The sequence below is a fragment of the Xenopus laevis genome, chromosome 6S (genome assembly GCF_017654675.1).
Source record: "Xenopus laevis strain J_2021 chromosome 6S, Xenopus_laevis_v10.1, whole genome shotgun sequence".
NCBI lineage: Eukaryota > Metazoa > Chordata > Amphibia > Anura > Pipidae > Xenopus > Xenopus laevis.
Genome location: NC_054382.1, coordinates 20,530,569 through 20,553,581, shown reverse-complemented (window position 1 = coordinate 20,553,581; position 23,013 = coordinate 20,530,569). Strand labels below are relative to the sequence as shown.

Genomic DNA, 23,013 nt, shown 5'->3' with positions numbered 1-23,013 from the left:
CCGCATTCGGCAACGCAGAGGGAGGACGTACGGCTCGGGCGCTCGTAAGGGGGGCCCGGATCTTCAAAAAATGCAGCGCTGCCGGGCCCCCCTTCATGCCCGGGCCCGGTACGCTTGTCCCCCCTGTCCCCCCTGATGGCGGCCCTGTATATAAGTACTGGAGTAAGGATGGGAGCACATTGTTTTAGTATTGGAAATTGCATGGGATCAAGTGAGCAAGTTGTTGATGGAGAGGAAAGGAGAAGTTTTGAGACTTCAGTTATAAAACCTAAAGAGTTGGGAAATATGGAGGATATTTAGAAAGGGGGGATTATTGGTATCTCGGGGGTTTAAAAATAATTTGTGGATAGAATCTACTTTGCTTTTAAAGAAGCCAGCAAAGTCCTATGTTCTCTACATGTTTTATATGGATAAAGTAGTGATTTGAATATGGAAAACAAGCTTCGTGAGTTGGATTTATTATTATTTATGAGTGCACTATATAACTCTTGTTTAGCCTGGATAGGGCAGTACAAAGGCATAAGAAATTTATAGTGGTGGAATTCTGATTTTGTACGGGATTTCTTATACATGAGATCTGTCGATCGCATACAGGAGCACAGAAATCTTGCCTGAGAGTTCATCCAGGGAACAGTAGATCGTGTACCAGCCTATTTGTGATATAGCTACACATTAGCGATGATATGAATCAACATCTTGTGTTAACCAATGACCAACGGCAGTACAGACTTTCAAAATCACAAGGCATATTTTGCAGTGTGGTCCATAATCTAGATTATTTTATTAACGTGGTGCACAGAAGCAATGTTCCTTATCTCTTGATGTTAAAATTTCAAACATGAATCATTTCTCGTCCACAGATAAAGATGACCAATTAATATCAACATTAATCTATTAAGCTGATGAATATAATCAGCATTTAGCCTCTTGGAAAAGGGACAAATATTAAGAGCACTTGATGCTACAGGCAAAGAACTGAAAAGTGAGAATTATGACATTAATGTTATCATTTTTACTACATTTCGTTTAAGATAATCAATGATTAGCACTCGGCAGAGGTCATTTCTGTGTGTAAGGATCATCATTCAAGTCAAGTTTTATTGTAGATTATATGATGTAGTTGCCAAGGTAACAGCAACATTTTGATGATTCTTTCAATGTGAAACCAGAATAAACGTATTTTAAACTTAAATAAATTAATTTGGTGTGTTATTTAGTTCCCACAAGATACAGTTGGATATTTAAAGATGATTTAAATATAATATCATTATATCACTTTTCTTCCCCAATTTGTTGTGAACTGTGAATCAATGAACATTTGTTATAACCAGGTATGTATTTAGGTGCCACCCTAGGCACCGGACCAGACAGCAGCCCCCAGCATGCGGAATGAAGTTGCACACAGCGTGCATTTGATGTCACTTCCAGCACCCCAACACTGGTCCCTGTACACCCTCACCCCCATCTGGGCTGCCCTATTTCAGCTGGGAACATTTTTTTGAATTATTTTTTCAAATATATAGGCACCACGAAAGCTGTCCCCCAAAAGCTGCCTCCTCAGGGCAAAGGTCCTCTGGTGCCTATATATATATATATATATATATATATATATATATATATATATATATATATATATATATATATATATATATATATATATATATATATATATATATATATATACATAAATACAGCCCTTCTTGTAACACATTCATTTCTCAAGTTTTGTCCATTTAGAAAATAATACTTTTAAAGGACAAGGAAAGTGTAAAATAGAATAAGGCTAGAAATGCTGTATTTTGTATACTAAACATAAACATGAACTTACTGCACCACAAGCCTAATCAAACAAATGATTTATGCTTTCAAAGTTGGCTACAGGGGGCTGTCATCTTGTAACTTTGTTAAACATCTTTGCAAGACAAGACAGTGCACATGCTCAGTGTGGTCTGGGCTGCTTAGGGATCTTCATTAATTATCAAAACAGGACAAGCTTGAGTTCTGCATGGCTGGTAAGTAAGGCGGGGGCTCCCCCTGCTGTTCATAAGTATGATTGTTTCCCTGCTCAGCAGTTAGGGACCGTCTGACAATTCCTATCCACAGCAGTAAATGAAGGGAGAATTTCACTGCAAACAGTCAGGTTTCTTATAAAAACGGTACACATTTTTTAATTAAAGTATATTGGAGATAGGTTTATTTTTCATTAAAGAAAGTAAAAATGGGATTGTATTTTTTTGCCTTTACATGCCCTTTAAGGGAAAGTTATTCCATCAATAATAAACTGTAGATTGTGAAAGTTTGTATAGAAGCATATATATGGATCAGGCTTACCTCTCAACATCAAAGATTACATATTCTGTAAACATTAAAATCTTTCCCTCTATATTAGAGCCCTGACCGATGAGGAAGGTAATGAGATTCTAAGTCCAACGTTTCACTTTATTGCTGGTAGGAGAGCTTTGGAAGGAATGCGGGCTGATAAATCTTCTCATCTGTCAGGGCCCTAATGAACAAAAACTTATTCTGTACCTCCAGGTGAGTACAGGGCTAATCATAAATTCAGAAGTGCCTAAAGTGGTAAAGGCACTTCCAGTAGAAAACTGGAAAGCAAAGACCTTGGACAGAATTCAGGGTGAGTTTGGGGAAGACAGCAGGAATGAGGAAGAGGCCCAATGGTCATGAATTGGAGAAGTCATGAAATGGCCACAGTTATCTCTTAAGAATGAATGAATGATGAACGCAACATCAGACAGATCCAGCAAGATCAACTTGAACAGAGGAATAATCTTGTAGTCTGTTTAATACCTGGGTGCAGGTACAAGCACACAATGGTGCAAAAGCATTCACACAACTAAGACAATCCCAAACCCAAATTCATGCATTGAGGTGATTACACACATCACGGCATAATCATCTAGGATTGTATTGGAGGGCATGTTTTTGACAACACGTGAAGACTAAGCTGTCTATTTTACTGGAGTGTGAAGTGAATTAACCAAAACAAAAGTATTAAAATAGTTGGTGAAATACAGTCAACAATGTATTTATAAAGTTGCGCTGCCCTGGTTCATTAAGTAACTCAGTTCATCATCAATCACAAAAATTATCCAGTAAAAAGAAGTTTACTGTGGTACTAGTTACAGTGTGTAATTTATTTTACAGTCATTTATTCTCTTACAAGTCAACGGACTAATTTCATCAGCGAAGAAATTCTGGAATACAAATAGTCGGCAATGTCAGCAATGCTTTTTCACGTCTTTCTTCAAGTCAACACCTCCTTTTTATGCCCAGTTTTCCTGATTAATGATTTGTATCTCTATATTAAGAGGTTCAGTAGGTTGGAAAACATCCATAACTATACTCTGCCACTGTGTACTCAACTTTACATACTAGGAACCCTGTTACATAGGATGAAAGCAGTTTCTCATTCAGATTGACCATATGTACAAAGAACGGTAAATTGCTTGAAGAATGATATTGAGCCACTGAGATGGCAAGTCAGACAGAAAGTCATTCAGATGAATGTGAATTCAGGTGTGACTTATACATGAAACACTTTTATTTCAGCAGAGGAATGAAATGCTATTTGTCAGGGTGCAGGGTTTAGAAGTCATGAAGACATGACTAATCAACTTTGTCGTATAATATAGAGTGTGCAGTGGCACCTATTGTAGCAACAAAAGCATTAACTTCTATATAGTCAGGTTATAATGATCAAAGTGACAAGTCTTGTTATAATAAAACATCTATGAGATATGGACAGAGGCTAGTTTTAATTTTCTCACTTTACCATATTTAATTTTTTCTACCACTTGTGTGTTTTTTTCCCCGTCTCCATAAAAATGCATAAACCCGCAGCTTGTTCTCCCTTACTGTGCAAGTCTGTTCTAAAATTAGAAAAATGATTTATTAGTTCACACTAGTAGAAAATGGCTATTTTTTTATCTCTTTGTGCAATTTTGTTTGAGTTTATAGCTAATTGTTTCCAGACCAAATTGTAAAAGCATATTAGGCAGTGCACATTGGCATAATGATTTAACATTTCTGCTGCGTATTATAAAATACATTAGCATTGTCATCGCAACAATTCAGAGTGATCTAGAGCTCCAAAAGGAATTCTAAACTTTCACATTTAGAGACTCATGTCCATTTGGATACAGTATTATAATAATACACAGTAGAACCCCCATTTTACGTTTTTCAGGGGACCAGAAAAAAATGGTGTAAAATCCAGGAAAATGTAAAATGAGGAAAATGTATTATGCATAATATATAGGTGAGACCACAAAACAGCAATGTAAAATGGGGGGAAACTTAAAATCAAGTGATGTAAAATTGAGGTTCTACTGTAGTTCAAATGGCTTCATATTCCTTCTACATGCAAAATTTCCATTTCACAGATTCATCTCATTTATTATTGCTGTATCAATATCCAATTTATCCAATATCCAATTAATATGGGCTTTGTAGCAGAATAAACACAATTTAAAAAGCTAATGGAGTGAGTATCATAATGTCCTTCAATTTGGCCATAAAAACGTATGGTACAAAATTCTATGTAAGAGGTTTTTTGGATGTATTGATGGGCAGTAAATAAATTAACATTTGAATTTTCAACTATTTTCAGATTTAAAAAATACACTGAAAAAAAATACACTGAAAACATTCTACCCTTCATTTTTAATGAGCGAAATTCATCTTTTAAAAGTGAATTAGAAAAGGCTTGAAAGTTGAAACTTCCATGACTTCTATATGAAATTACCAGCTATAAGATTGTTGCATTGTTATATTCACGTTTTGTATTGTGCGTAAAGGAGAACTAAACCTCCTTTGTAATAAAAGTCCCAATTAACTCCCTGCCATCACCCCTTTCCCTCTCCCTCTCCACACTAGTTAAAAAGAAGCCCTTTAAAAAACCCTGACCTTAAACTGCAGAGCAGTGCAGTTCCTGGGCGCCCTCTTCTGTACGTGCAAGTTTTTTTGAGTCTTTTTGCCACCACTAAGCCTGTGGAAGCATAAGCAGTTGGGCCTAGCCAGGAATCAACTGGGCATGCTCCCATCGGCGTTCAGACCCAAAAGAACGCAAACGTCCAGAAGATGGTGCCTGGGAACTCTGCTGCACTGCTCTGCAGTTTAAAGTAAGGTTTTTTTTTCAGGGGTTTCTTCTTAACTAAGGCACAGTGTGGCGTGGGAGAGGGAAGGGGGTGATGTCAGGAGGTTAATAGGGGCTTTTATTACAAGGGGGGTTTAGTTCTCCTTTAACTGACCTTAAACTGCAGAGCAGCACAGTATAGTATCCATGTTTTATAGAAACACGGATGTCCAAGAAACATCTGCTCTGAATCCCACCATATTCAGAATGATAGAACAGTTGTATGCACTATAACTGACCCTTGGCTAATTTATTTAAGGCTTCTCCAAAGAGGAAAAACAAAACACATAAAATAAAGTCCTAAGCCTGTCAGGTTCTACTTAAAGGGTTTTTTCACTTTTTAACTTTTAGTATGATGTAGAGACTATTTGCAAATGGTTTTTATTTTTTATTATTGGTGGATTTAGTTTTTTATTCAGCAGTACCCCAGTTTGGAGTTTCAGCGATCTGGTCGCTATGGTCCAAATTACCCTAGCAACCATGCATTGATTTGAATAAGAGAAATATGAATAGGAGAGGGCATGAATAAAAAGTAGCAATAAGTATACATTTGCAGCCTTACAGAGCTTTAGTTTTTCAGTGACCCCCCCATCTGAAAGCTGGAACGAATCAGAAGAAAAAGGCAAATAAGTCAAAAAATCTAAAATAAATAATGAAGACCACTTGAAAAGTTGCTTAGAATTGGCCATTCTATAACATACTTAAAGTTAACCTGAAAGTGAACTACCCCTGTAATACATAGGTCTATCATAGAGTGAGGGTCTATTGCCCATTCAATAAACTCAAAAGGCTTTTTTCTCTTACAAGTCTTTATAACTTACAGCATCTCAGGTTTTGCTGCTCCTTCCACAGGTTATCACACTCATAGGTTCCTTGGCTTCCTTTTAAAGGCTCCTTGGCGTCCTCTTCTTATAGGTTCCTTGGCTTCCTCTTATAGGTTCCTTGGCTTCCTCTTCTTATAGGCTCCTTGGCTTCCTCTTCTTATAGGCTCCTTGGCTTCCTCTTCTTATAGGCTCCTTGGCTTCCTCTTATAGGCTCCTTGGCGTCCTCTTCTTATAGGTTCCTTGGCTTCCTCTTATAGGTTCCCTGGCTTCCTCTTCTTATAGGCTCCTTGGCTTCCTCTTATAGGCTCCTTGGCATCCTCTTCTTATAGGTTCCTTGGCTTCCTCTTATAGTTCCTTGGCTTCCTCTTCTTATAGGCTCCTTGGCTTCCTCTTATAGGCTCCTTGACGTCCTCTTCTTATAGGTTCCTTGGCTTCCTCTTATAGGTTCCCTGGCTTCCTCTTCTTATAGGCTCCTTGGCTTCCTCTTATAGGTTCCTTGGCTTCCTCTTCTTATAGGCTCCTTGGCTTCCTCTTATAGGCTCCTTGGCTTCCTCTTCTTATAGGCTCCTTGGCTTCCTCTTATAGGCTCCTTGGCGTCCTCTTCTTATAGGTTCCTAGGCATCCTCTTATAGTTCCTTGGCTTCCTCTTCTTATAGGCTCCTTGGCTTCCTCTTATAGGCTCCTTGACGTCCTCTTCTTATAGGTTCCTTGGCTTCCTCTTATAGGTTCCCTGGCTTCCTCTTCTTATAGGCTCCTTGGCTTCCTCTTATAGGTTCCTTGGCTTCCTCTTCTTATAGGCTCCTTGGCTTCCTCTTCTTATAGGCTCCTTGGCTTCCTCTTATAGGCTCCTTGGCGTCCTCTTCTTATAGGTTCCTTGGCTTCCTCTTATAGGTTCCCTGGCTTCCTCTTCTTATAGGCTCCTTGGCTTCCTCTTATAGGCTCCTTGGCATCCTCTTCTTATAGGTTCCTTGGCTTCCTCTTATAGTTCCTTGGCTTCCTCTTCTTATAGGCTCCTTGGCTTCCTCTTATAGGCTCCTTGACGTCCTCTTCTTATAGGTTCCTTGGCTTCCTCTTATAGGTTCCCTGGCTTCCTCTTCTTATAGGCTCCTTGGCTTCCTCTTATAGGTTCCTTGGCTTCCTCTTCTTATAGGCTCCTTGGCTTCCTCTTATAGGCTCCTTGGCTTCCTCTTCTTATAGGCTCCTTGGCTTCCTCTTATAGGCTCCTTGGCGTCCTCTTCTTATAGGTTCCTAGGCATCCTCTTATAGTTCCTTGGCTTCCTCTTCTTATAGGCTCCTTGGCTTCCTCTTATAGGCTCCTTGACGTCCTCTTCTTATAGGTTCCTTGGCTTCCTCTTATAGGTTCCCTGGCTTCCTCTTCTTATAGGCTCCTTGGCTTCCTCTTATAGGTTCCTTGGCTTCCTCTTCTTATAGGCTCCTTGGCTTCCTCTTATAGGCTCCTTGACGTCCTCTTCTTATAGGTTCCTTGGCTTCCTCTTATAGGTTCCTTGGCTTCCTCTTCCTATAGGCTCCTTGGCTTCCTCTTATAGGCTCCTTGGCGTCCTCTTCTTATAGGCTCCTTGGCATCCTCTTCTTATAGGTTCCTTGGCTTCCTCTTATAGTTCCTTGGCTTCCTCTTCTTATAGGCTCCTTGGCTTCCTCTTATAGGCTCCTTGACGTCCTCTTCTTATAGGTTCCTTGGCTTCCTCTTATAGGTTCCCTGGCTTCCTCTTCTTATAGGCTCCTTGGCTTCCTCTTATAGGTTCCTTGGCTTCCTCTTCTTATAGGCTCCTTGGCTTCCTCTTATAGGCTCCTTGACGTCGTCTTCTTATAGGTTCCTTGGCTTCCTCTTATAGGTTCCTTGGCTTCCTCTTCTTATAGGCTCCTTGGCTTCCTCTTATAGGCTCCTTGGCGTCCTCTTCTTATAGGTTCCTTGGCGTCCTCTTCTTAAAGGCTCCTTGGCTTCCTCTTATAGGCTCCTTGGCTTCCTCTTCTTAAAGGTTCCTTGGCTTCCTCTTATAGGCTCTTTGGCTTCCTCTTCTTATAGGCTCCTTGGCTTCCTCTTATAGGCTCCTTGGCTTCTCTTCGCTTCCCAACCACACAGAGCTCTCCTTCTCGCATTTATGATCTCCAGACATCCAACACACCTCTTACCTGCAGTAGCAGTTCTGTTCTCAGCTGCCCTATAATTACCTGGCTGAGAGGGAAGTTCAGTCCTTTTTCTCCAAGGAATCCCATATAAAGCACCTTAAAGGCACTATATATAATACATAATTTACATGTTGCATATTTATAATTTACAAGCCAGCCTTTTAAAAGCTTCTTCAAATACTTATTTTCCTTCATTTAGAGGATCACATACTTTATAAGCTTGTTTCACTTTACAGTCTCCACGGGGTAATTATTTAATGTTTTCTAAAGTGTGCATAATCTGTCAATTTATCCTGATTTGAGTTTCAGTATTTAACATACACCATTAATTAGACCGCCTCTTAAATCCCTTTATACTATCATTCTGAAAAGGGGAAACCATTCATTTGAATCTTCCAGATCCGCTGCACAGTTTGGAAGTCGAGTTAATGAGCTTTTCTGAAACGAGAGACAGTTTTAAAAACAGTTATAAGTAACCAAAAAAAAGTTTGCAGTAATGTTAAAACAATATCCAGTGTGAAGGCATATTTTTTCAGGATCTATGGATGAGCTTCCTTTCTCAGATAGATATTTCTTATGACATAAAACTATTGTTTTTACGTTCTAATGAATGTGATTAGTTAGAAGGTTAATGACTGATGAAGTAGCAGTGTTTCAGCATTAATTAGGACATTTATCAATGCTTGTTCTCAGTCAGAATTCCTTGTGGGCTCGCCAATGAGCGGCATGTAAACAATTTGTTGTAATTGTCTCAGCTTACATTTTTTTCCGCAGTTCAGTTTTCTGATCAACAAATAGTTCTTCGCAGACTAACATGACAGATATTGGACATAAAACTGTTTACTGTCCATCTGTCGTAAAGTACAGATCCCAATCACTTTTAGTAGCCAACAACTGAAGGAAAGGCTTAAGTTATAGTTCACAACATCAAAAGGGTTCAGATCCCATAGTAGTTGAGAAAAGGGTTGGCATTACTCTCCCCTGTGTTATTTGGTATTAAATAGCACTATATGCTTTGAACTCAAACATGGAAATTAAAATTGCAGTAATTATTTAGACTATAGGCTACAGGATCAGACAGGACTGGATTTGCTAAGGGGGTGTAGTCCTATAGATACCTTTTGTCCAATTAGGACTCAGATCGTTTTGGTTTTTCCAAGGTTCCTCTTGAGGCAACTTCAGATGACTTCGGAAAAAAGCGATCTGAGTGCCATCCCGCCAGCGATTTACATTCTTGCTGGCGGGAAGGCTTTTCGGGGAGATTAATCACCCAAAGAAGAGGAGATTTGGCGCTGGGCGACTAATGTCCCCGAATCTGCATGTCTTGCCACAGCCCTTAGGAAATGTGAAAATCTTGTGGCACTGGCACTAATATTATTTATATTGATGTATAAATATAAATAACTGGCCTTAACCGTTACTATTAATTATATTATATATATATATATATATATATATATATATATATATATATATATACACATATATATAACGTCACATTGGCTATTTTCATGCTAACTTTAATACACTAACAGTCAGTAGCAATCCTAGAGGGGGCGGGCCCTGGTGCATGACGCGCAGCCGGGCCCCACCCCCTCCGTACGGCCCACATTTTCAATGGCACGCGGGTTGCCGGGGGGTCCTAAGGGGGTGCGGGCCCCAGCTCCCCCGGTAGTTCCGCCACTGCTAACAGTTTTTTGCAAGTTAACTCAGTGTTGCTGGTCTCTTTTTGGAAATATATATATTTATTTATATATATATATATTTATCTTAATATATATTGTTCTCTTCCATGTACATCAGAAATCTCTTTTTTTACATGACATTTACGTGAAAAGGAAACCCCAAGAAACATTGTTTGTTATTATATAGGCCTTTCTCTAATGAGCTCACAGGTACTCCTGATAATCTTTCATTTGCACAAGTTTTGTTGTTCTAATGCAATACCAGCTAGTAGTATAGTAAACAATTCCCATAAAGCGTCACTTCTGCTGTCGCACCAAGACCAGGATTTTGCAAAGGAGCAGTAACCAGAGCATGCGCATTAAACTGCATCAAGTGCAAGCTTTTTTCAGACCACTGAGGACCCACCTTCTGTATTACGTGCAGCAATAGGAATAGTAGCATCTGGTTTCTATGGTTTACACGGACTGTATGAAGGAGGAAACACACTGAACTGCAAGTGCTATGTAGTATTGTTCAGCATGTGGATCTGTGCCTGTTTATTTTCTGCTCCTTTGCCTGTAGCCATTGTGACAAACTGTGTATTCAAGTTATACAGCGATACAAGGTATTTTTCATAAAGTATTCTCAGGGCTGTCTGCAGGCTATTTTCTTTAGACATGTGCATGGTGGTCATTTTGTTGACAAAGAATACGGCAGTATGGTCCCAGCGGCAGTGATGTAAGAAAACTATGCATGAAAAGTAAGCATTTTGGGTGAAAAGCTAGTGGTTATGGACAGGAATTGAAATCTTGGGAGAAGGTGTTTCCTAATCCTTTAAACCCTCAAAACAAATGAATGCAATCTTGTTCAGAGCACTCTTCAAAAAACGTTTACAATTCACAAGTTAATTATTTTTCATTCCTGTTTTTAAAGACTTTAGCAGTCATATAAGTAAAAATGTGAACATGAACCCTGTTTCAGATCTGTTAACCTATTCAGTCAGCACAACTCTGTTCTTCCATAAAGCAGTACATTCTTTCCAGGTATTCATCATACATAGTAACATAGTAAGTTAGTTTGAAAAAAGACACGTCCATCAATTTCAACCTTTTAAGTCTAGGACTAGTCCCTGGATCAACTTGTACTATGAGCTATCTCCCATAACCCTGTATTCCCTCACTTGCTAAAAAGCCATCCAACCCCTTCTTAAAGCTATCTAATGTATCAGCCTGTACCACTGATTCAGTCTTCAAAGTCTTTGAAATAAAGAAGAGGAAACTTGAACAACAATTTCAAACTGATATTCCTTAATAATTTAGGAAAAATGTAGAAAGTAGTTATTGCCTTTAAAAAGCTGACACATTAACTGTAATAATCATGGCGGGAGATTTTGTGTAATATATGGGTTAGCCAGAGTAATAGCCATGGGCTCTTTCAGATGTAATGAGTTCCTGCAAGCTTAATATCTTTCATTAAGTAGCAAAAATAATGAGCTTTGGTATCAGGGACAGAGGAAAGAGAGTCCCTGATTACCCGGCAAGCTGCCTTAGAATTGCAGGACTGATGATTGTGCTGGGCAGATGTGAAAATACGATAAACAAAGACAGTTCTTCAGGCAAGCAGAGTTGGCCAAGCATTTCCCAAGTTGCTCCAAACCATTGCCAGTTCTTTTGGAAGCACAGAGATAAAGCATAACGAGCGCAGGAAGATCATCATATATGTACTAATTAATTATACACAAGATCTGTAATATAGAAATCACTCACTGCTTTCAGCATCTGACCTAATTTTCATGTTTTTTTATAGTATGGTATCTGGGTTTGTTTGATAAGAAAAACGGTGTCCAATTTTACCTTTTCCTTGGGTTGTGTAGTGCCAGTCTTGTTCCAAACAATGGTTAGTGCACCTAGACTAAATGGATCACGTGCAACTGGGGAATGTAGTCAGAATTACTCCTTATTAGTGATGGGCGAATGTATTAACTGACAACTTCGATGCTGGGACAATTAACTGCAAGCCCATTGACTTTAATGCGTATCAAACTGTTGCCGGCATAGGAATTGTCACCATCGTCAATTTTGCCACCCACAAATTGACACCGGCATCAAAAGCCGAGTTTCGCTAATTTTTCGCAGTTTCACGGGAAATTCGCACATTTTTCCCATGAAACGCAACGGGACAAATTAGCACTACTCCTCATTTATTTCAATACCAGTCACCAGTACCCGCAGGTTTTTCTATGGATGAGGTGTTTTGGGCTTGAAAATAGACCTATATTTATCATATAACTGAGAGTATTCTTTCTTCATGCCTTTCCTGTCAAGTATTATCTTATAACAACATGCCACGAAATGTTTAATTCAGTGCTATGTTAATGCAGTTTGTTTATATAATATATATATCTGGAACGGTCCAAATCCTAAGACGGACGAATGGCTAGTGTCAGAGGGTTGATAGTTGTCACCCCCACCCTCTATGACGCCATAACGCTATAAGGCCCAAGGCAGGATGGACTAATGGTCTACTGTGGACAATGGTCACTCATATAGCTTATACTAGGCCATACAAACAAAAGATCATCACTCTGTTACTTAAATTCCAGAGTGTTAGCATAACGTCTGTCTGTCTGTTGGGGCCCCTTACTGCTGAAGTGCTGCTCAGATTACTGGAAATCCCACAATGGCCTTGGTTAGCCGATAGCTGATTGCGAGGCTGTGGACTGTTGGAGCTAGGCACAGTATGTTACAACATTCCTTTGATAACATGTAAGACTAAGTAAATCATTTAGACATTAATTGTACAAGGAGGAGACAGACTATGTATGGTATTTCCGTGAAACCCTTGTCACACTTATTGTAAAAGCCTTCTGATAGCTATATAATGCCTGGACCAAGAGGTGGGTCTTTGGTAAGTCCTTGGCTGACATTCTGTGTGTTACTCCAACAGCTTACCCAGACAAAACTGTTATGTTGTATCATGTAAGAATAAATTGCCTGACTATTTCTAAAGGTTTTCCTTTACTGAGTTTTGTCTTACACGAGGTCAAAATGGTACTACAAAAAATACCATCATATGGTGACCCGCCGACTGTGATCCAGTTTTTTCCAGTCAATTTTTTTCAGGCAATGGAGGGCTCCAGGCTGTGCTACTGGAGTGTACCCGAGGATGTTCTCGGATGTTTGTAGTGTACCCGTGGATATTTTCTTTTCCAGGACGGTTTCCCCGTGAAGCTTTACTTTAACGGATGATTGATACACGCGCGTAAGTACCCCTGGGTGGGGTATATATGTTTTTCTAGCTTCTTCTTTTTGCCTATTGTTTTGTTAATTGTTGTGTTAATCAGCTGAAATTATCTGCCATTCATGATAAGAATCCGCAGTTTCCTTCCTGTTTTTGTATTTTGTATGTTTGTTATTCATTATCATGAAGTGTAGTCTAAAACATCTTGAAATAGAAATTACACGTGTACTGTATGTTGTTTGATGAATGCAAAAGGATCCATGAATGTTGAATGTTTGCCTAGCTGAGTGTGTGAATAACTTTAGTGTAACTGTCATATGTGTAATGGTGTGTGAGAGAATGTGTGGCTCTATCTCAGAGTCTGCTTGTTGTTTAGAAGTTTTTCTGCGGTTCCTGTTTATGGGGCGACCTAGCACATGTAAGACTAAGTAAATCATTTAGACATTAATTGTACAAGGAGGAGACAGACTATGTATGGTATTTCCGTGAAACCCTTGTCACACTTATTGTAAAAGCCTTCTGATAGCTATATAATGCCTGGACCAAGAGGTGGGTCTTTGGTAAGTCCTTGGCTGACATTCTGTGTGTTACTCCAACAGCTTACCCAGACAAAACTGTTATGTTGTATTATGTAAGAATAAATTGCCTGACTATTTCTAAAGGTTTTCCTTTACTGAGTTTTGTCTTACACGAGGTCAAAATGGTACTACAAAAAATACCATCAAGTTTCTACACTTTGCTACATCTGTTGTATAAAGAAACACAATATTGACCTTTATTGGGATCTAAGAAAGCACTAATACCTTTTGAAACAGTTAGCAAACTAATTTTGAAGGAGATAATGTGTAGGGATGTACTGAATCCACTTTGGATTTTGGCCAAATCCTGAAACTTTCATGAAGGATCCAGTGAAATCCTGAGTCAAATATGATCACTAATTTGCATATTCAAATTAGAAGGAAGGGGAAAGAGAAAATATTGAGCTTTCCTTGACCATGTGACCTAAAGTCATGTAATTTTAAAGGTTCCGTTTTGGTTTGGCCAGGCTCCTGGATTTGACTAAATCCTGCTGAAAAGAACTAGGATTCAGCCAAATCACAAACCAACCAGTAATGCCAATATACCCTTTCTTAGCAGAACTGCCAATGTAATAGGTCAAAAAACTTCAGGTCAGATATTTGTTAAAGCCACAGAAAATCTGGTCAGTCAACTATTGTAACTGCCATCCAAACTTCAAAGGCCTTCCGTGTGATCCAAATATAGGGTTCAGAGCAAGGATCAACCAGGTTTGTGTAAACATATCCGTGGTCGAATCAGAAAATGTTCTCAGAATTTTCGCTCAGACGAATGGCCGTTTCTCCGCAAATTCACTAAAGTGCGGATTTTACTGAACGTTACATCTTTCGCCATTGTTGGCTTCCCCACCTTAGACCAGACGAATTGCTAAAATGAAGCAACATCTTCCTCAATCTTATGTCACTTACATCATATCCTGTCTGCTGAAAAAGTTGAAAAAAACGCTGGCGACTTTTCCTTTTTTTAAGCGGAATTGCCTGCAAAAGTCCTAACTTCAACTTTTTTGGGTTAACATTTTTTTCCTAGCCATTTGAGGGCCATGGAACATTAATTTTACAGTGGGCTCATGTCTAGGGCATTATAGGATCTCTTCTGTCTTAAAGGGGTTGTTCATCTTCAAACAATTAGTTGTTTTCAGATAGATCACCAGAAATAACAACTTTTTCCAATTATTTTCTATTTTCTATGTGTCACCGTTTTTCTAATATTGAAGTGTAAAGTGTCATTTTTCACCTTCTAAAGCAGCCCTGGGAGGGGGGTCGCCGACCCTGTAAACTGTTCTAAATTGATACATTTAGTTGATACATTTCTTATCTTTGTCCCTGCTGAGCGGAATCTCTGGGTTTCATTACAGGCAGCTATTAGAATTGATATAATAGTAACTAATACTTCGAATTCGAAGGATTTAGCGCAAATCCTGCTATCGATCTATGTAAAAATTGTTCGAACAATAAACTCCTTCAAATCGAACAAATCGAATGATTTTAATCGATTGTTCAAAGGATTTTTCTTTGATCGAAAAAAGATTAGAAAAGTGCTGGGGAAGGTCCCCATAGGCTAACATTGTACCTCGTCTTTTTTTAAAGAGACTGGTCGAATAGTCGAACAATTTTTACTTTGAATCGTTCGAGTCAAAGGTCGTAGTAGCCTATTCGATGGTCAAAGTACCCAAAAAAATACTTCCAAATTCAATGTTTTTTCCATTCGAATCCTTCACTTGAGCTTAGTAAATGTGCCCCTAAATGTTGCAAAATTGTTACAGTTTAGAGTCTGCACCTGAATTACTGAGCTGTCAGTCTCAAACAGGAAGATTCAACTTTAAGCTTAGATCTTGGAAAAACTGTAAAAAATAAATAATGGGAACTCATTGAAAAAAGTCTTTATTTCTGGGGAACAATCTGAAAACAACTGAACTAAAAAGTGTTTGGCAGGTGAACAACCCCTTTAAGGTTCCTTGGACATTTGTAATAAAAAAGTGGCCACTTCAAGAATTTGCACCAACATCTCTAATAAAGACATCCATACAACTTAAATATACCCGCCCTATTCAAATTGACGTAAGTGTAAGATTGCTAGCGACTTTTCGCTAGGCATAAACGAACGCTATTGAATCTTTGCTATGAAATGCTCGCAATGAAAAAGTATCGCTAGCGAAAAGTCGCCGGCGTTCTGCACTTCGGATTTTAGTGAATTAGCCTAGTTGTAATGAACTTGCGGGTGTGAAGTGTGAGAAGCGGTCGTTGGCAACAATTCGCCCTTTAGTAAATCTGCCCCCTAAGACTACAAAAATGTGTTTGTGATATTTTAGACTTGTTTGTATCTGACTCTAATTTGTTCTCAATGTATTTGATACACATACGAAGACAAGCAATTAATTGCTATAATACTGAATACAGGTATGGGCCCTGTTATCCAGAATGCTTGGAACCTGGGATTTTCTGGATAACGGATCTTTATGTAATTTGAAACTTCAGACCTTTTGTCTACTAGAAAATCATGTAAATATTAATAATGGATAATGGATCCCATCCCTGTAATTGTTTCTTCTGACATAAACCATTTTCTATGAATGAGCATAAATAAACAGAAACGTAATCCTTTAGGCAGTTCTTTTACACTAATAAAACATACCATTTTGTAGGTGCTAGAGGTAATTGCTTTTTTTAAACAAAACGCAGTGTTTCGGTAGTGATATTCATTACTCAGTGTACTTCCCCGTGCTTAAGCTTTGTTTATGTCAGTAATTAAAAGGAAAGCTTTAATAGGCAGTGTATAAATACTGTACAGTAGCAATGTTTACACTGGATGACAGGAATATATCAATTACGACAACTTAGTTAAAAAATAAAAACACTGGGAAATGGGTGAGGAGCTTCACACAAGTTAATTTGAAAAATTTTGTAAAAAGTATCATTATCATATAAAGGAAATATGGAATATCTCTCAAAAACATTGAATTCAAACCCAAAAAAATCACCACTTTTTGTCACAAACAAGGAAGCCAAACATTTTTTAACTGTGCGCAGTTTTCTTTCCCTTTTTCCCTAATTTACATATGCAATTTAGAGTTCAGATTTACAAAGGTTTTAGAATCCGGAATCCGAATCCTAAAAATAGTGGATTTGGTGCATCCCTACTAATTATGCTCAATAACTTATCTGTTAATGCTGTAGTTATTGGATTTTTTTCTAGTTGCCTAAATAATATGGATTCCTTCTGGTTATTCAAATAATAAAATAAACTCTCTCTCTCACTATAAGTAGTTATCCTATATAATTATAGAACCCTTATATCCATTGGGGATTATTGGTTGTGTAGCGGCTAAACACTTCAGAAAAGAGAACAACACTTGTAATAAATGGTTACTGAAAGCAAAATAGCCATGGAAATAATTCACCAGTTCCAGTTTTTGCAGAGATGAACCACTCTATGGTATGTATCTCTGAAAGCAAACATTTGAAATAATAAAGATAAATTACAAAAAAGTTTTTTAATGACTTGGGCTGTTAAATTAGCTTTATTATCCAAAAGGTGAAAAACCCCTTTAACAATAACATTTGCAACGTTACCTTTTTTTTATTCTCACTAATAATAACATTTATAGTGCCGCTTGGTTGCTGGGGTAAGATGTTAAAGGGGAACTCCACAAAAATACAACTTAGGCTTTTTGAAAAGTAAACATAATTTCAAGCACCTTTGCAATATACAGCATTTAAAAAATATGCAGACTTTTCATGATTTATAATTGTTTATGACGGTTCTCTAAGACTAGAAAACGTAAAGGAGTTGACTATTACCTTCAGCCGAGTTGCCGGGCATATACTTTCAAGCCAAATCTCTTGTGTAGCACCTCCGCCACAGATGCCAATCGAATTAGATAATGAGTGGATAATGAGTGGAAGATCACAAGAAAAAGGCAGTACTGCAGCTTAACTGCTCAAACAATCTGTGTTTATTGTCAACAATGCTCTTTGTCAAGTTCTCTAAGACTAGCCCCCTGCTCTATTGCTGATCTGTCTGACTACTTTGCTGAGCTGTCTGACTACTGTTACTTTGTATCAACAGCCATCTGTACTCCACCTTCATCCTCCAAACCCCAAAATTCCCTGCACATGTGATTTCAATAAGAAAAGGAACATCACAGTACAATGCATTGTGGGTTATGTAGTTCCTGCATGTTGTCTGTAAGCTGTGGAGAAGTTGTTACAATTTGTAAAATCAGTGTTTAGTCCCTCCTTCCCTGCCAGGATTTCAAATGATGCAGAAAGAGAAGAACTGTTACACAGCTCGATTTCAGCATAGAAAATGGCATTAATTCATACTTTTTAAAGAAACTAGTAACTGTGATGGATATATTAGGGGTTTCTGTGTTGTTTGGGCCCTTTTTATCAAATTTTGGTTTGGAAGCCGGAGTTCCCCTTTAAGAGAAACCTTATTAGGTCTCCTAGATGTTTCTGTAAAACTGGTGGACTATCAATCCATATAGTGTCATATATTTCAACTTATTCCATTATTAGGGCTTGAGCTCCAATAGTCTCAAGTCTTCCAGTATGACGATGACCTATGTTTACACTATAGTTCTGGCTTCTAAAATTACACTATTGTCAATTAATTGTGCAAAAATGTCAAGCAAAGTTGATCCCCTGTAACAGTTTTTCTTTTTACTAAGTAAGATTATTTGCTTTGTGAGTCAGGGAAGTGTCTTCATTATCACTGTATCCTGTACACATGTTGTGTTGATGATCAGAATATATATATACTACTAAGCATTCGTTATAATGGGTCTTAAGGACTTGATAAAGCATTACAAGTTAATTATTAGTGCCTAGATACATGCTGAGAACTTAATTAAGAAAGCTGTGTTTGCTCATTATCACTATTTACTAAAGCAGCTATGTAAGAGCAAAGGTTATTAAGTTCATATTAAAGAAATTACAAAGCCTTGTGTGGAATTACAGAAGTTAATTTTGTACAGTGCATGTAAGGTTGTCTAAACAACCTTGAGTCATGAACAAACTGAATCAGGACTGGTACACGGAGGAGTTAGATCAGGGGTGTTCACTAAGGGTGTATCAAGCCAATAATGACCCCTGGGGACGGGGAGAGTAGGAGAAGAGCTCAACCCGCCCCCACCACCCACAAATTGGAGTGCAACGGTTGTCCCGACCCGCACATCATTAGTGGGTGCTATTTTGTGGCAGTTATTATGCTGGATTTCTATTGAATGGCTGTGCCCTAATACTACACAAAATATATGTACTAGTCTATACATTTTCTGAAAAAAATTAAAACAAAAAACCAATAAATAGTGGGAAGAAATTAATACAAAGACCTCAAACTGTTAATTTATAAGATTTATTTTAAATAAAAGTATTTTATAAAGTTGCTACAGATTGGGGTAAAAGTACAGACAGGTGTGTGTATCTGTGTCTGCTGCTGCTGCTGGCAGCCTCTAAATTATCTTCTCATTATATACAGGCCCTCCTTCTTCTTCAGTCTCAATAGCAATATCTGATGAGTTTTCTTCACTCTTATCTTCTCTGTTATCTGTTTTTTCTTCTGCCCCTTTGTTCATATCAGTAACTTTTTGTTCATCTTTCCTGCATACACATAATAGGGATGCACCAAATCCAGGATTGGGTTCGGGATTCGGCCAGGATTCGGCCTTTTTCAGCAGGATTCGGCTGAATCCTTCTGCCCGGCCAAACTGAATCCAAATCTTAATTTGCATATGCAAATTAGGGACGGGGAGGGAAATCTTGTGACTTTTTGTCACAAAACAAGGAAGTAAAAAAAATTTCCTTTCCCACCGTTAATTTGCATATGCAAATTAGGGTTCGGATTCGGTTTGGTATTCAGCCGAATCATTAGTGAAGGATTCTGTGCATCCCTAACACATAATAAATGAAAATCTGGTGTTGAATGCTTTCTAAGGGCAGAGACACGGCAAGATTCGCCCGTCGACTAATCGCCTCTTCTTCGGGCGAAAACCTAAAAACATTCCCGCCGTGTAGAATCTAAATGGCTAGTGGGATGGCACTCGGATCACTTCATTTTCCGAAGTCGCCCGAAGTTTCAGAAAACGAATCGCTTTTCAGAGAGATTAGTCGCCGGGCGACTAAGTGAAGCTCGAGTGAAGGATTCGAAGAAAAAAACCTTCGTATATTCGACCATTTGATAGTCGAAGTACTGTCTCTTTAAAGAAAAACTTTGACTACCTACTTCACCACTTTAAACATACCGAGCACCAATGTTAGCCTATGGGGACCTTCCCCATAAGTTTTCTAAGCTTTTTCTGATCGAAGAAAAATCATTCGATCGATCGATTGAAATCCTTCGATTCGAAGGATTTAACCGTTCGATAAAACTATTTTTACTTCGAACGATCGATCAAAGTATTTGCGCAAAATCCTTCGAATCTGATATTCGAATTCGAAACATTTAACTTTGAGGGTCGAATTTGAGGGTTAATTAACCCTCAATATTCGACCCTTAGTAAATGTGGCCCTAAGACAACAGCAAAAATCTAGAGCAGACACATTTGCATTTGTACAAGCTGGAAACCAGTTATAGAAATGCGCCATTAACCCTTCATACCTCTTCTATAATGGCAGCTTTGCTACCTTTAATCAATTGAAGCAAGATCTATATTAAATGCAATTTTTAAAATGTTTGGGTTATATTAACTGCAGTTAGTGAAATGACTCTAGCACCCCCAGGAACAAAACTATTTCTTGATTTTAGTCTGAATAAATCTTAGGCTAATACGGTATTATTATGTGCAGAGCTAATTGGAGCCAGAGTTAAAGTTCTATACGATTGATCCAAAATGAAACACATGCAGGTAGCATGCATCAGCGTTATGTTTAGTAGGTTAATGAAATACATATTGGGTTTAGAATACAGTCTCTCCCTTAATTTACCTTTGAGTTGATTTTCAACATTAATTTTTATAGATGAAAGAGGCTTGAACACCTTTTCTTTAACTTTCAGCTTGACCTGGTAAATTATCATGTCTCTGAATTAGTGATGGGCGAATTTGGGGGCGTTTCACTTTGCAGAAAAATTCGTGAATTTTCTGTAAAATTCGCAAAACTGCGAATAATTTTAGTTTTTGACGCCGGCGTCTGTTTTTTTTTATGCCTGCGAATTTTCGCAGCGGTTTTGTGATTTTCTTTGCCAGCGGAAGAATCGCGGGAATTCGCCGCAAATTCGCCCATCACTACTCTGAATACCAGCACTCCTGTGAAGTAGAACACACAGAGAAATAGAGCCTGATTTTATGGTGCAAATAAGCTTTGTTTTAATGTGCATTTATTGGGGAGACTAGCATTTTGACTGGTTCTCCAGAGTTTTTCCAGCCTAAAAAAACTCATGGGTGAGAAAAGAGACCCGAGTAACATCATTATAACATCTATCATGTGACCATACATACTATAGCTGTAAGATACGATATGTATAAATGTATTCCTCCTTTCCAGACCCTTCATTACTGCCAACTTCTGACAGTATAGGTATAAAAAAAACATCCAGCTATTTTTTTGTGCTTTCTTATTTATCATAACAATAATTTTTCATGTTTTAAATGGGTTTCCTGCTTCTATTGCTGTTTCTCTGAAATATCCACTTTAAGGGTTTCATTAACCAAAATATATTTTTGAAGATGTTCCAGTGGATTTGACCGTCACCGACAAGACTGGGTAGAAAATGGCTGCACCGAAGAGGTATGAATCAGCAACACCCTATTTATGTACCTAAAGAGATAGTGTCATGGGAAGAAAACATTTTTCAAAAGGCATCAGTTAATAGTGCTGCTCCAGCAAAAATCTGCACTGAAATCCATTTCTCAAAAGAGCAAACAGATTTTTTTTACATTTAATTTTAAAATCTGACATGGAGCTAGACATATTGTCAGTTTCCCAGCTGCCCCCAGCCATGTGACTTGTGCTCTGATAAACTTCAATCACTCTTTACTGCCGTACTGCAAGTTGGAGTGATATCACCCCTTCCCAGGGGTGTTTCGCCAATGAGGCGAGTTGAGGCTGTCGCCTCAGCTGGCAGCGCCCCACTAGGTACCAGGGGCGGCAAAAAAGCTGCTCCTGGTATTTTTGGTAATTTCCGGGGGAGGGGGCTGCTGCCTCAGGCGGCGGAGGGGCCAGGATCACCCCTGCCCCTTCCCCCCCCCAGCAGCCTAACAACAGAACATGGGAAGGTAACCAGATAACAGCTCCCTGACACAAGATAACAATGGCCTGGTAGATCTAAGAACAACACTCAATAGTAAAATCCAGGTCCCACTGCGACACATTCAATTACATTGAGTAGGAGAAACAACAGCCTGCCAGAAAGCAGTTCCATCCTAAAGTGTTGGCTCTTTCTGAAAGCACAGGACCAGGCAAAATGACCTGAGATAGCTGCCTACACACCAATATTACTGGTTCTGGAATGAAATTTTATATTGTAGAGTCAATTATTTGCAGTGTAAACAGTGCAATTTAGAAATAAAAACGACATCATAAAAATCATGACCGAATCCCTTAAGAAAAGAGCATTCATAGCGGTATGCTATCTCTCCGAGGTCAGATACTCCAGCCATCTAGATTATTACTTAAAAAAAACATGTCGATTAAGTAAATAAACTGAGCAAATAGAGATTACAGGAGTCCGCATGCTTGAAGGTAAACAAATTAATATCAGTTGAAGTCATTTCCCAAGCAAATTGCACGGACTCTTCCAGCTAGCGGACTTTACAAATAGTTTTAAGGGTAATTATCTTTCATTTTTCGCTTTTGAGTTTTGCTAAGCGTTTCCTTGCATAAAATATAAGACCCCTGGAAGTGCTAAAAAAAAAAATAATGATTCGTGGGATCTTGATAAATCCTCTGTGAATTATTTTTTTTTATTTTTTTTTAAATTATTCTATATGCCAGGCATGCTCAAAGCTTTGTTTTATCCTTTAAAAAAGAAAGCATTTCCAAATAACCCTGTACTCGGTACTGAAAGCTGGCAATGAACACTTCAAACCAAGCATAACTAATGGAAGCGGCAGCGGAAAAAGTTACTTTCTAACCTGAAATAATTAAGATGTGCAATGAGATTGACAATACGTTACAAAATGCAGACCTTTCCAGCACCTGTTTGATGCTAAATATGATTTTTTTTTTTTTTATTCTAAAAGCATTTCTGTTTATGTCGTTGTACACTTAAATTGCTGCAGACTGTAATTATATTTATAATTTATATTCTGACTGCCTTGATTGTCCATCACAGCTGCAAACTGCTCATAATGGTTTTGTTGAAATATTTGTTTCAGGTATTGCAACTTTAAAAGGTTTGACGTAACCTTTCAACCGTTAAATTGCAATTGTCCCATATACAACTTTCAAAACTTTTTTTTAAACGTATTTA

General features: G+C 38.3%; 1 protein-coding gene across 1 annotated transcript in view; it reads left to right on the top strand.

Moving 5' to 3' along the window:
• Positions 1–23,013, top strand: part of plxdc2.S (plexin domain containing 2 S homeolog) — a gene marked incomplete at its 5' end in the record, with an annotated part of 248,605 nt that overhangs the window by 196,287 nt on the left and 29,305 nt on the right. Inside the window, 1 exon segment of the mRNA NM_001093186.1 lies at positions 21,269–21,329. Within this exon segment, the coding sequence (NP_001086655.1) occupies positions 21,269–21,329 (61 nt within the window).